At 46.8% G+C, this 13,429-nt stretch overlaps 1 protein-coding gene across 10 annotated transcripts in view; it reads left to right on the forward strand.

Annotated features, from left to right (window-relative positions):
• The window catches only part of SPATA13 (spermatogenesis associated 13), a 153,092-nt gene that overhangs the window by 124,273 nt on the left and 15,390 nt on the right, over nt 1–13,429 (forward strand). For 7 of the 10 annotated variants that reach the window (XM_028837286.2, XM_077974272.1, XM_077974275.1 and 4 more), the window contains 5 exons: nt 5,461–5,597; nt 7,555–7,734; nt 8,176–8,361; nt 10,430–10,609; nt 12,044–12,276. In XM_028837286.2, coding sequence (XP_028693119.2) covers nt 5,461–5,597; nt 7,555–7,734; nt 8,176–8,361; nt 10,430–10,609; nt 12,044–12,276 — 916 coding nt within the window. Of the gene's footprint in view, nt 1–5,460; nt 5,598–7,554; nt 7,735–7,776; nt 7,805–8,175; nt 8,362–10,429; nt 10,610–12,043; nt 12,277–13,429 lie in introns of those variants that run through there. The other 3 variants (XM_077974273.1, XM_077974274.1, XM_028837292.2) reach the window with 2 other exon arrangements.

The raw sequence follows: 13,429 nt of genomic DNA on the forward strand, positions 1-13,429 counted from the left end.
CTTGGCAAGAAAGACCTAAAATGCTGGTGTGTGAAATACTACTTCTGCAGTGTTGATCACCCCCGTTATTATGGATCTTTTTCCGTGTTTATGATTGTTTTAGTGTCAGATTCCTGGGCTCTATTTACAGAATCGGTTGCTTCTGACAGCAGTGTGGCTGAAATGATGAGGGGAGAGGAGGAGAGGCGTGAGGGAAGCAGGAGGCCAAGCATGGTGGTGGGGGGTGGGGGTCTGGGGCTGGACGTGTGTCTGCTGAGCACCTGGCACATGGCCAGTGCGGATAAGATGAGCTGTGCATAGAAAATACAGGTTGCATTGATCTCAATTTAAAACATCTCCCCAAGAAAGAACTCTTCAGTCAGAAACCAGGCCCATCCTTTTCTAGTCAAGTAACTAGAAACATGGATTTGCCAAGTCCCTGAGAAAAGCAAGTCCAAGGAGCACCATCCCAGGGCAACCTTCAGCCAGCTTCTGTCCTTCCCTCTGTCCTTCCCTCTGTCCTTCCCAGCACACCGGCTTCTCCCTCAGACTTCTGCTTTTTGTTAAATCTCCAGGGAACTTGGAATTTTTCCAAAACGTCCTTGACCCTATCTCTTGCTGCGGGCATGAACTTGATCTCCCGACATGGATCTCAGTTCCTGATGCCATTTCCTGGGGCCGCTCCTGTTGCCGCCCACTCCCACTAACTGTGTTCTCCCCAGCTGGCTTCCCTGGCCCCAGGCTCTGCGCCAACAGCTCTTCCTCCACGTCCTAGCAAAGTCTGTCATTAGCCCAGCCCTCAGCGGGCGGGACACCTTCAACTCTCTGTGGAGTTCCAGCTATGGTCAAGGAGGCTGAGAGTGTCACATGCATTCTGTCGCCTGATTCTTCGAAAAGGATACGAAGCTCAGATAAATGAGGTCACTTGGTTTAAGGTCCCATGCCCACAGAAGGGCAGGACCAGAATTCAGAGCAGCCTCCGTGATCCTAAAACCTCCTCTCTTTCTGCTGTATGAGGGGACTCTGCTTAGGTCCTGTGGCTTCCTTCCTCCGAACCCTGGCAGAGCAGCCCGGGATGAACTCCAGCCTGTGAGGCCCTTCTCTGTGCCCCCGATCTTTGCAGTCTCGTCTTCCGTGAGATGTGCTGGGGGTCCGTGGAGCATGTGCTTCGCATCAGCCACCTTCGGTTTGCAATCAGGAGCCGTCACTCTGTTCTGAGTGGCCTTCAAGGAAGCCTTTCCCTGGCTGAGGAGGGTCCCTTTCTCTTTAAAATCCTACCACTTGCTTCGGACTCTCCTTATTATATTTCCACTTCCTGGCTGCAGTCATCAGTATTTGGGTTTTTTTTTTTTTTTTCTTTTTTTATACTTTTAAGTTCTAGGGTACATGTGCACAACATGCAGGTTTGCTACATATGTATACATGTGCCATGTTGGTGTGCTGCACCCATTAACTTGTCATTTACTTTAGGTATATCTCCTAATGCTATGCCTCACCGCTACCCCCACCCCACAACAGGCCCCGTGTATGATGTTCCCCTTCCTGTGTCCAAGTGAACTCATTGTTAATTCCCACCTATGAGTGAGAATATGCAGTGTTTGGTTTTCTGTCCTTGTGATAGTTTGCTGAGAATGATGGTTTCCGTCTTCATCCATGTCCCTACAAAGGACATGAACTCATCATTTTTTATGGCTGCATAGTATTCCATGGTGTATATGTGCCGCATTTTCTTAATCCAGTCTGTCACTGATGGACATTTGGGTTGGTTCCAAGTCTTTCCTATTGTGAATAGTGCCACAATAAACATACATGTGCATGTGTCTTTACAGCAGCATGATTTGTAATCCTTTGGGTATATACCCAGTAATGGGATGGCTGGGTCAAATGGTATTTCTAGTTCTAGATCCTTGAGGAATCGCCACACTGTCTTCCAGAATGGCTGAACTAGTTTACAGTCCCACCAACAGTGTAAAAGTGTTCCTGTTTCTCCACATCCTCTCCAGCACCTGTTGTTTCCTGACTTGTTAATGATCACCATTCTAACTGGTGTGAGATGGTATCTCATTGTGGTTTTGATTTGCATTTCTCTGATAGCCAGTGATGATGAGCATTTTTTCATGTGTCTGTTGGCTGCATAAATGTCTTCTTTTGAGAAGCATCTGTTCATATCCTTTGCCCACTTTTTGATGGGATTGTTTTTTTCTTGTAAATTTGTTTGAGTTCTTTGTAGATTCTGGATATTAGCCCTTTGTCAGATGAGTAGATTGCAAAAATTTTCTCCCATTCTGTAGGTTGCCTGTTCACTCTGATGGTAGTTTCTTTTGCTGTGCAAGAGCTCTTTAGTTTAATTGATCCCATTTGTCAATTTGGGCTTTTGTTGCCATTGCTTTTGGTGTTTTAGACGTGAAGTCCTTGCCCATGCTATATCCTGAATGGTATTATAGCCTAGGTTTTCTTCTAGGGTTTCTATGGTTTTAGGTCTAACATTTAAGTCCTTAATCCATCTTGAATTAATTTTTGTATAAGGTGTAAGGAAGGGATCCAGTTTCAGCTTTCCACAGATGGCTAGCCAGTTTTCCCAGCAACATTTGTTAAATAGGGAATCCTTTCCCCATTTCTTGTTTTTGTCAGGTTTGTCAAAGACCAGATAATTGTACGTGTGTGGTATTATTTCTGAGGGCTCTATTCTGTTCCATTGGTCTATATCTCTGTTTTGGTACCAGTACCATGCTGTTTTGGTTACTGTAGCCTTGTAGTATAGTTTGAAGTCAGGTAGCGTGATGCCTCCAGCTTTGGTCTTTTGGCTTAGGATTGTCTTGGCAATGTGGGCTCTTTTTTGGTTCCATATGAACTTTAAAGTAGTTTTTCCAATTCTGTGAAGGAAGTCATTGGTAGCTTGATGGGGATGGCATTGAATCTATAAATTACTTTGGGCAGTATAGCCATTTTCACGATATTGATTCTTCCTATCCATGAGCATGGAATATTCTTCCATTTGTTTGTATCCTCTTTTATTTCGTTGAGCAGTGGTTTGTGGTTCTCCTGGAAGAGGTCCTTCCACATCCATTGTAAGTTGGATTCCTAGGTATTTTATTCTCTTTGAAGCAATTGTGAATGGGAGTTCACTCATGATTTGGCTCTCTGTTTGCTGTTATTGGTGTATAGGAATGCTTGTGATTTTTGCACATTGATTTTGTATCCTGAGACTTTGCTGAAGTTGCTTATCAGCTTAAGGAAATTTTGGGATGAGACCATGGGGTTTTCTAGATACACAGTCATGTCATCTGCTAACAGGGACAATATGACTTCCTCTTTTCCTAATTGAATATCCTTTATTTCTTTCTCCTGTCTGATAACCTTGGCCAGAACTTCCAACACTATGTTGAATAGGAGTTGTGAGAGAGGGCATCCCTGTCTTGTGCCAGTTTTCAAAGGGAATGCTTCCAGTTTTTGTCCATTCAGTATGATATCGGATGTGGGTTTGTCATAAATGGCTCTTATTATTTTGAGATACGTCCCATCAATACCTAATTTAATGAGAGTTTTTAGCATGAAGCGCTGTTGAATTTTGTCAAAGGCCTTTTCTGCATCTATTGAGATAATCCTGTGGTTTTTGTCGTTGGTTCTATTTATATGCTGGATTATGTTTATTGATTTGCATATGTTGAACCAGCCTTGCAAAAATCAGTGAATCCAGGAGCTGGTTTTTTTTGAAAAGATCAACAAAATTGATAGACCGCTAGCAAGACTAATAAAGAAGAAAAGAGAGAAGAATCAAATAGATGCAATAAAAAATGATAAAGGGGATATCACCAGCGATCCCACAGAAATACAAACTACCATCAGAGAATACTATAAATATGTCTACTCAAGTAAACTAGAAAATCTAGAAGAATTGGATAAATTCCTGGACACATACACCCTCCCAAGACTAAGCCAGGAAGAAGTTGAATCCCTGAATAGACCAATAACAGGCTCTGAAATTGAGGCAATAATTAATAACTTACCAACCAAAAAAAGTCCAGGACCAGACGGATTCACAGTCGAATTCTACCAGAGGTACAAGGAGGAGCTGGTACCATTCTTTCTGAAACTATTCCAATCAATAGAAAAAGAGGGAATCCTCCCTAACTCATTTTATGAGGCCAACATCATCCTGATACCAAAGCCTGGCAGAGACACAACAATAAAAGAGAATTTTAGACCAATATCCCTCATGAACATCGATGCAAAATTCCTCAATAGAGTATTCGGGTTTTATTGCATCCCCTTAAGGACAAAGGTCATTGTCCCCAGCACCTGACAGTTGTTCCGCTGGAAAAAATAGTGATGCGTCGCTTCTCGGCCTTTTGGCTAAGATCAAGTGGAAAAATAGTGATGGGGACATCCCTGAACTTGCACAAGAGGGCTGAGGCCATGAGTCTGAAAGAAGACACTGCTCTGTGACAGATTGTTGGCTTTGCCGAGCGTGGTTCATTGTCCCAAGAAAGAAAATCTGACTACCAGGGTGGCCAATCTAAAAAGCTGCACCGTCCTTAAAAGATCTCTCTTGGCCAGGCGCAGTGGCTCACGCCTGTAATCCCAGCACTTTGGGAGGCCAAGGCAGGTGGATCATGAGGTCAGGAGATTGAGCTCATCCTGGCTAACATGGTGAAACCCCGTCTCTACTAAAAATACAAAAAATTAGCCAGGTGTGGTGGCGGGCGCCTGTAGTCCCAGGTACTCGGGAGGCTGAGGCAGGAGAATGTCGGGAACCCGAGAGGTGGAACTTGCAGTGAGCCGAGATCGCACCACTGCACTCCAGCCTGGGCGACAGAGCGGGACTCCGTCTTGGGGGGAAAAAAAAAAAAAAAATATATATATATATATATACACACACACACACACACACACACACACACACACACACACACACGTATATATATGTCTTTCTCTCTCTTTTCTGGTAAAAGTACTGTATAATTCCTCATTCTCATATTTTGAGTTCCGAGCCTTTCAGATATGTATGGAGAGTAAGAATGATGGCACATTTCTACTCGAGACACTGTTGGGATGTACTGGTTTTGGTAGTACTGCCTTGCAGATAAAGGATGGAAGCAGAATATCGGATCATCTTTTTCATCTTCTTTACCTCCTCAGACTTCCAGGCACATTGCTTGGAAGCGTTGTTATCTGTATTTATGCTGTTAATATCCAGGGTGGAGCACAGACTTCCAAGTAAATTACACATAGTGCCCTGATGGTCTTCACTCTGCAAATGGTATTGTGTTGGCAATACACTCTTTAACATTCCACCTCTCACTTAATGTCACACTGAACTGCAGCTCTCAACTTTGGAGTAATGTAAACATTTTCTAGCAGTTTCTTATTCTAAGATGATTACCTTCCCTTGGGAGTATATTACCAAATTTTTTCATCATATGAAAAAATCTTGTTAGCTGTGTCTTTTAAATCATGCCTTTTGTATTTTGTATGTTTTAGTTTCTTCAGATGGAGGTACTGAGCCGTCTGCCTTAGTGGATGACAACGGTAGTGAGGAGGACTTGAGCTATGAGGACCTCTGCCAGGCGAGCCCTCGGTACCTGCAGCCCGGCGGGGAGCAGCTGGCCATCAATGAGGTACTGGAATTCCACATGACAGTGGTGGATACGGGATACCTGATTTTCAGGGTCCACAACCACTTCTGACTTTGTTCTGTAGTTCTTCTTTACTAAGCATGTCCAAAAGCCTGGAACTCTGATTAAAACAACACTGTGATTCACTTTGGGAGGCCGAGGAGGGTGGATCATTTGTGGTCAAGAGTTCAAGACCGGCCTGGCCAACACAGTGAAACCCTGTCTCTACTAAAAATAACAGAAAATTAGGTAGGCGTGATGGTGCGCACCTGTAAACCCGGCTACTTGGGAGGCTGAGGCAGGGAGAATTGCTTGAAGCTGGGAGGCGGAGGTTGCAGTGAGCCGAGAGCACACCACTGCACTCCAGCCTGGGCGAAAGAGCAAGACTCCATCTCAAAAATAAAGAAAGAACAACACTGTGATTCTCTGACCTCGTCCAGGAAAATGTGTGGGATTAAGCTTCCGGGGTAGAGGCAGCTCATCTTTTTAGGTAAAGAAGAGCAGCTCCCCATCCGTGTTCGGCCAGTGCTTTCCATTTGATGAAAGAATACCCTCCCTTCCGATATCTCGTATCATTCTCACAACTGATCTAAGAAGCGGACATCATGGTTATTATCCACATTTTCATCAACGCTCTGAGGAAACATGTCTAATTACTTGATGGCGAATGGCAGAGCTGGAGGTACCCGTGTATTTCTCCCTCCAAATCTGGTGTTCCTTTGGCCACCCTGCAGCTGTAGCTTTTTTTTTAGGAGATCATTCTGGAAGGTACCTCCAGCTTTTGGCGTTCTTGAGCAGAACGTGTGGAGCGTAACTCCTCAGTGAGTCAGTCTCTCTACCGAGATGGCCAGTGATGTGTATTGTTGGCCGCTAAGGAGATGTGCGGAATCACCTGCTCCCGTGACCGGTGGCTGGAGGAGCCACATTTGTTCCTGTTTAATTGTTAACGATCTCAGGATCATGCTGTGTTCTCTTTAATTGCTGTAAAGTGTAAAGTTAGATGCAAAGCTTACTTGCATTGTGAATAAAGTATGAATGATCCACACGGGAGGGAGATGTGAGGGACAGACTTCCAGTAGCATATGTGCATAACTTTAGTAAGCTTGGCTCTGTGACATCTAGTATGGTTGCCAGAAACCATTTTTGGAGCAAATATTTCAGAATTGAAGTTTGCTAGATAACTGACCTGCTGCTAAGTGAGCAACTTACACTTTTTTTTTTTTTTTTTAAAGGGGCTTGCCTGCCTTCCTGCCTTCCTCCTTCCCTCCCTCCCTTTTTTCTTGCATTTTGCTCTTGTTGCCCAGGCTAGAGTGCAGTGATGTAATCTCGGCTCACTGCACCTCTGCTTTCCAGGTGCAAGCAGTTGTCCTGCCTCAGCCTCCTGAGTACCTGTGATTACAGACATGTGCCAGGACACCTGGCTAATTTTTTTTTTTTTTTTTTGGAAACAAGAGTTTTGCTCTTATCACCCAGGCTGGAGTGCATTGGCATGATCTCCACTCACTACAACCTCAGCCTCCGAAGTTCAAGCGATTCTCCAGCCTCAGCCTCCTGAATAGCTGGGATTATAGGAGCCCACCACCACGCCTGGCTAATTTTTGTATTTTTAGTAGAGATGGGGTTTCACAATCTTGGTTGGGCTGGTCTTGAATTCTTGACCTCAGGTGATCCACCTGCCTCGGCCTCCCAAAGTGCTGGGATTATAGGTGTGAGCCACCACGCCCAGTATAAGGGCCTTCTTTAAAAGCAGGTAGAGATGCCCCTCCTGACTTTGTTTTTCCCCAGTCTGTTCTCCTGGGTTCTCTTTGTGTAACTAGTCACATAGTCAGTGTGGACCAAATGCCACCAGCATATCCAAGTGAGAGGATACCAGTGTCACCCTGAGAGTGCACCTAGCAGCTCCCTCACCCTCCCGCCCACGCGTGCTCTATGCTGAGCACACCCCACTGTCTCCTTCCAGCTGATCAGTGATGGCAACGTGGTCTGCGCAGAAGCCCTGTGGGACCATGTGACCATGGACGACCAGGAACTGGGCTTCAAAGCCGGGGATGTCATCCAGGTTCTGGAAGCTTCCAACAAGGACTGGTGGTGGGGCCGCAGTGAGGACAAGGAGGCCTGGTTCCCCGCGAGCTTCGTCAGAGTAAGTGCGGGGCGCTTGCAGCTTCGTCAGAGTAAGTGGGGGGCGCTTGTTCCCCGCGAGCTTCGTCAGAGTAAGTGTGGGGCGCTTGCAGCTTTTCCAAAGTGTCTGTGGGGGCTGCAGGATCCTTTCGGGTCAGAACTCGCCTTTCATCAGGTCAGCTCTTTTGTAATGGTTAGCTGACATGCAAGTCACACCTGTAAGAAATCAGGCTGGGTCGCAGCCAAAATGTTAACGGAAGGCAAGCGAGTTGCTCGGTGTTTCTCTGTGGTCCTTGTGCCTGCTGGCACAGCTGCAGCCCTGCTGAGGCCATGAGACTCAGGCGAGGGCCAGGCCGCCTTCTCAACAGGTCACAGGAAAATAGGAACCTGGGAGGTCTCCTGCCTCTGTTCCGTGCTGCCCTCCCTTGCCCCAAGTCACCTGTCCCCCGTGTGTGGGTTGCAGTTGCGAGTGAATCAGGAAGAGCTGTCGGAGAACTCCATCAGCACCCGCAGTGAGGAGCAGGACGAGGAGGCCAGCCAGAGCCGCCACAGACACTGCGAGAACAAGCAGCAGATGCGGACCAACGTCATCCGGGAGATCATGGACACTGAGCGGGTGTACATCAAACACCTCAGGGACATCTGCGAGGTGGGATGCCAGGCTGGGACCTCACTGAGGGGCACATTACGAGGTTGCATGAGGTGCCTGGGCTTTCTCCCCACCTCCACCCCCTACTCCTCCATCAGACTCCCACATGTACACACTTACCCACTGCTCGTTTCTCCGCCCCTGCTGTCTGCACTGCTAAGTCTGAGTGCTGCGGCTGTCCTAGCTGTTGCTGGAGGTTTTTTAGAGTCAGGGTCTCTTTTCAGAGGCAAGGCTTTTCTTAGAGATAGGGTCTTGCCCTGTCACCTAGACTGAGTACAGTGGCATGATCATAGCTCACTGCAGCCTCAAACTCCTGGGCTTTAAGCAATCCTCCCTCCTCAGCCTCCTGAGTAGCTAGGACTACAGGCATGCATCACCACACCCAGCTAATTTTCTAAATTTTATATACAGACAGGGTCTCACTGTGTTGTCGAGGCTGGTCACGAACTCATGGACTGAAGCAATTTTCCTGCCTTGGTTTCTCAAAGTGCTGGGATTAGAGGCGTGAGCCAGTGTGCCGAGCCCCTCTCTTAAGTGCACTCTGCAACTATCTCTGTCAGGACCTAATTCCTGAGATTATTTGAAAAGGATGGCTTTCATAGAAGGCACATGCTCACTTGATTTTACAAAGAGTCAAAGGTTTGTTACTGTCTGCAACCCATTGCATCTAATCACCACCTCACAGACGAGACCCTGAGTCATTTAGACACAGATGGGAAAAAATGTGAGTTTTATATTGGTGATATCAGAGGCTATATTCTAGTATCATGCTATTCTACTTGGCAATAAATTTTATTTTGTAGTCTTATCCTGATTTCAGAGAGCTTGTCATTAGTAGAGGTGCAACTGAAAGGGTTTTGTCTTCCTGTGGTATTTTGTGCTTTTATGGATTGTGTACGAGCATCACACTACACTGCTGTTCGCCCTGTCTGCTCATTGTGGCTCTTCTAGCTATAAATGCTGATATCTGCACTGTCCATTCAACGCTGACCATTCAGTGCTGAAGACAAGTTGAAGTCAGAGAACTGCCCGTTCTCTCATCAGATTCGCCAGCCGTGTGGACAGGCCAGTGTTTAGCTTCTTTGTGCCAGCCATCTCATTCTGTGTGAGTGTGTGGCGAAAGAAGCAGTTCTGCGGTGGTATTTAGGGAAATAAGAGGACCTGCCCATGATTATTGAGCATTGACTGTTACCACCCCTTACCTGGATTAACCTGGCTACCACAGCATTCTCACTGGGCAGGTCCTGTTAACCCGCATTGCAGATGGGGAGACCAAGGCACAGAGAAGTTAAGTGGTGGGGTTGGATTTAAACCCAGGCAGTCTGCCCCAGAACCTGTCCTTTTCTGAACTATTACATTATATTGTTTTCCTGTTAAAATTCCTACCAAGCAGTCATTGGTATGTGTTGTACTCCATGGTCAGTTCATTCTATTGAATGTCATGATAACTCTTTTTGAGTTAGCTGCTACATGTATGTACAGCCTTTTCTTCTTATCCCACTAGCTCCTACCCAAGCCATAGTGTAGCCATGGTGTTGCACATAGATAATTAGTGCAAGCCTCAGATTAAAGACCTACAGATTGGTGCTGGCCATAGAAAGGCGGTGCTGGTGGAATCCTCGAGTAAGAGGAATCCTTGCCCTGATGGACAGTGCACAGAGCTGCGTGGGCTGTTCAACAAGCAGTGACATTCTGCATTTGACAAGTCACCTAGGCTGTGAAATGGAATTAGGGTTGGGAGAATGATTATCTGAAGAGTTTGGAAAAACATGTGACGACACCAATTTTTGAGCTCTGGTATTTGAAACTTGTTTCTGGAAACATTACATGGTTTATTGGATCCTAAATCCAACGGCATGAGCCTTTTTGCTTTCTTTTTATTTTAAAACACCTATGGCAAGTTGCAGTCATGGAAGTACGATGACCTCATCAGAGACTCATAGAGGTTAAACTAATTTTCTTTAATTAAATCCATTCTAAGATCATGGTTTTAGGCCTACAAAAGCTGTACTAGTCAAATAATTTATTTGGATCTCCAAATGAAAGCCATTGCTTCTGTATTTTGCAGGGCTATCTCCGACAGTGCCGCAAGCACACGGGAATGTTCACTGTTGCGCAGCTAGCCACTATTTTTGGAAACATTGAAGATATTTACAAATTCCAAAGAAAGTTCCTGAAAGACCTTGAGAAACAGTACAACAAAGAGGAACCTCACTTGAGTGAAATAGGATCTTGCTTTCTTCAAAATGTGCGCCACCCTTTACTTCATTATTAATAACATCTGGTGACATAATTTTGACGTGCATCTCCACAAACAACAGGAGTCTCTTTAGCTTTATTGTTTGTTTGCTAGATGAATCTTCCATAAAAAGGAGATGTTTCTTCTATCTTATATGCTTATCATATAAACGAAATCTGTATAATCTTGTCTAAATGTCCCAAATTCATTTCTTCAAAACCCTTTTATGTAGTCTGGAATTAGGGGGTTACATCTGGAGTAATTACTTTTTAAAAATTTCTAAGGGTTATGCCATAAGAACTATGGACTCCTTCCTAGTAATATCCAGTAAGTGTCTATTACGTTTCAGGCACTGTTTCCAAGGTTTTCTTATATTGGCTTGTGTATTGCTATGAGGTAGATATGATTATCTCTCACTTTCTAGTTGAGGAAACTGAGGCCCAGAGAGTAAGTAACCCAAGGCCACATACCAGTAAGAGGCAGCTGTGAAGGCAGACCCGGGCATGTGGCTCCAGGACACGTGCTTGTGATACTGTAACTGCCTCAGAACCTTCCTGTGATAACATGCATTTATCATTTTTTAACTTATGATTGACTATTACTACTTACTGCTAGAAGATTTCAGAGGAAGATTTTAGTCCCAGCCCAAATAGCTAAGGAACGGTAAGAGTAATAATAATAACAATGACAGCCTCACCACACCTTCACTTCCTGGGTGCTGGGCTCTCTGGGGCAGATAGATTTTAAGTGGCTGGGCGTCATGTTTTTGTGTTCAGTCAGTCAGCTGCAGGCTGGGCCCCATGTGTGACCTGGGCATATTTGGGACATTGTCACAGGCCTCCTTGTGTGGCCTGTACAGAAGGTTCCTGCAGGAGCCGCCTTAGGACAGGCTGGAGGCCGGGTGGTGGCCTGAGGAAGGCAAGTCCCACAGTGAGGACGGGGGAGTACTGCTACCACCAGGGAAGGGGTCGTGGCAGGCCCAGCCAGGGTGACAGCAGAGAAATGGGAAGAGAGGTGTGTTGAAACGGGCATTTTTGAGGAAAACCTGACAAGACAGTTTTAAACCGCAAAGGATAAGCAACCATCAAAACTGCATACATGGTTTTCAGCTGAGTTGAAAAAATTTGCAGGAGGGGGACGTTAGAGGCCCTGCTACCCACCTGCCAGGATGAGTGCGAGGGAGGCTAGAAGGAGACCAGCGTGCTGAGTCCCAGGGCAGCCTCGTCCCCAACCGCCTCAGGAGCCTGCCGAAGCACCCCTTCCTGCCGGCCAGATAACGCTTGTGGAAACCCTGGCAGGGCAGCTCGGGCGCCAGCGGATTTCATGCCCTGTCCTTCTTGCAGTAGTCCATCTTCCTCCTTTCTAGGAGTGTCCCTTAGAGAGGGCTGGGAGGATGCCCCGAGGCACCCCAGAAGCTGATGAAGCTGTGCTTTTCCTTCCCAGCAAGAGGGCTTCGCCATCTATTCCGAGTACTGCAACAACCACCCGGGCGCCTGCCTGGAGCTTGCCAACCTCATGAAGCAGGGCAAGTACAGGCATTTCTTCGAAGCCTGCCGCCTGCTGCAGCAGATGATTGACATCGCCATCGACGGGTTCCTGCTCACACCGGTGCAGAAGATCTGCAAATACCCGCTGCAGCTGGCCGAGCTGCTCAAGTACACCACACAGGAGCACGGGTGAGGCGCGGGCGAGGGGCTCAAGTACACACCACACAGGAGCACCGGTGAGGGGCGGGCGAGGGGCGGGTGAGGGGTGCAGGTGAGGGGCAGGCGAGGGGCGCGGGGGAGGGGGGCGGGCGAGGGGCGCGGGAGAGGGGGGCGGGTGAGGGGCGCGGGTGAGGGTGCTGCTGCCCTTACCTGTAGGCAGCTCTTCACCCCCAGCAGTGATAGGGGAGCTTCAGTGTCAACCTTAACACTTTGGGCGCTCCGTGGGAGAAGTTTTCAGACCGTTTAGAATGTGTGCAATTAACTCTTGAAATAACGTGATTGAAGAGGCTCCAGAATATCCACTCCTGGAGCTGTGAAGACGCAAGGGTCATTCGTGAGCTGTGCCATGAGTGTACGGGGGCTTTTGTTGTATTGTTACTCCTTGTATTGCTTACCTGTATTTTATAAACGTGCCTTTGAGTACTCAGTGGTTAGTAAAGACCGTTTCTGAGGGAAACAGACCAGTGTGAATGGACAGCCATGACTCTCGTTCTGTCCTGTGCCCGTGAGGTTGACGCACAGCAGCTCAGCTCAGAGCAGGATTCTTTATGGCAGAAACGTTACTTGATGGTGACTTACCTAAAGTGACTTGTTGTTAAGCAGTCTCTACTTAGCAACATAGAAGGGCTGAGGGCACGCACAAGCTTGAACCGTAAAAGGGTATGGATTGTCAAGGGTGCGAATCCATATGGGGCAGCTGAGAAGACCAGGGCACTGGGTGCCGGCTGGGCCCTGAGCCGTTCCTATGCACCAGGGTGCCGACTCTCTGGTCTTTTCCCTGTTCCCTCCTGCTGGAAGCACAGGGCTTGCTTCCACGCTTACCTGAATGCTGTGTCTCCCTTTGAGCTTCCTTGGTGCCTGACTAAGCTCTTCTTGTTACTCACCCTTCTCTTGTTTGAATCTCAGCTTCTCCTGAGCAAAAAGCAACAACATACACATTCTCTCTGTCTTTATCATCTGCCTTGGTTGTTTCTGAATTCCTCTCAGGCCCTTGTTCCCTAGCCATATGATCTCTTCTAGGGGAGCCAGAAGTTATCCTTTGTTTCCTTAATAGCCAACCATCATTTTGTGCATGCACAGAGCCTTTGTGTGGCTATGCATTAGGCATGTCATCCATTCAGCC

The sequence above is a fragment of the Macaca mulatta genome, chromosome 17 (assembly GCF_049350105.2).
Source record: "Macaca mulatta isolate MMU2019108-1 chromosome 17, T2T-MMU8v2.0, whole genome shotgun sequence".
Taxonomy (NCBI): Eukaryota; Metazoa; Chordata; class Mammalia; order Primates; family Cercopithecidae; genus Macaca; species Macaca mulatta.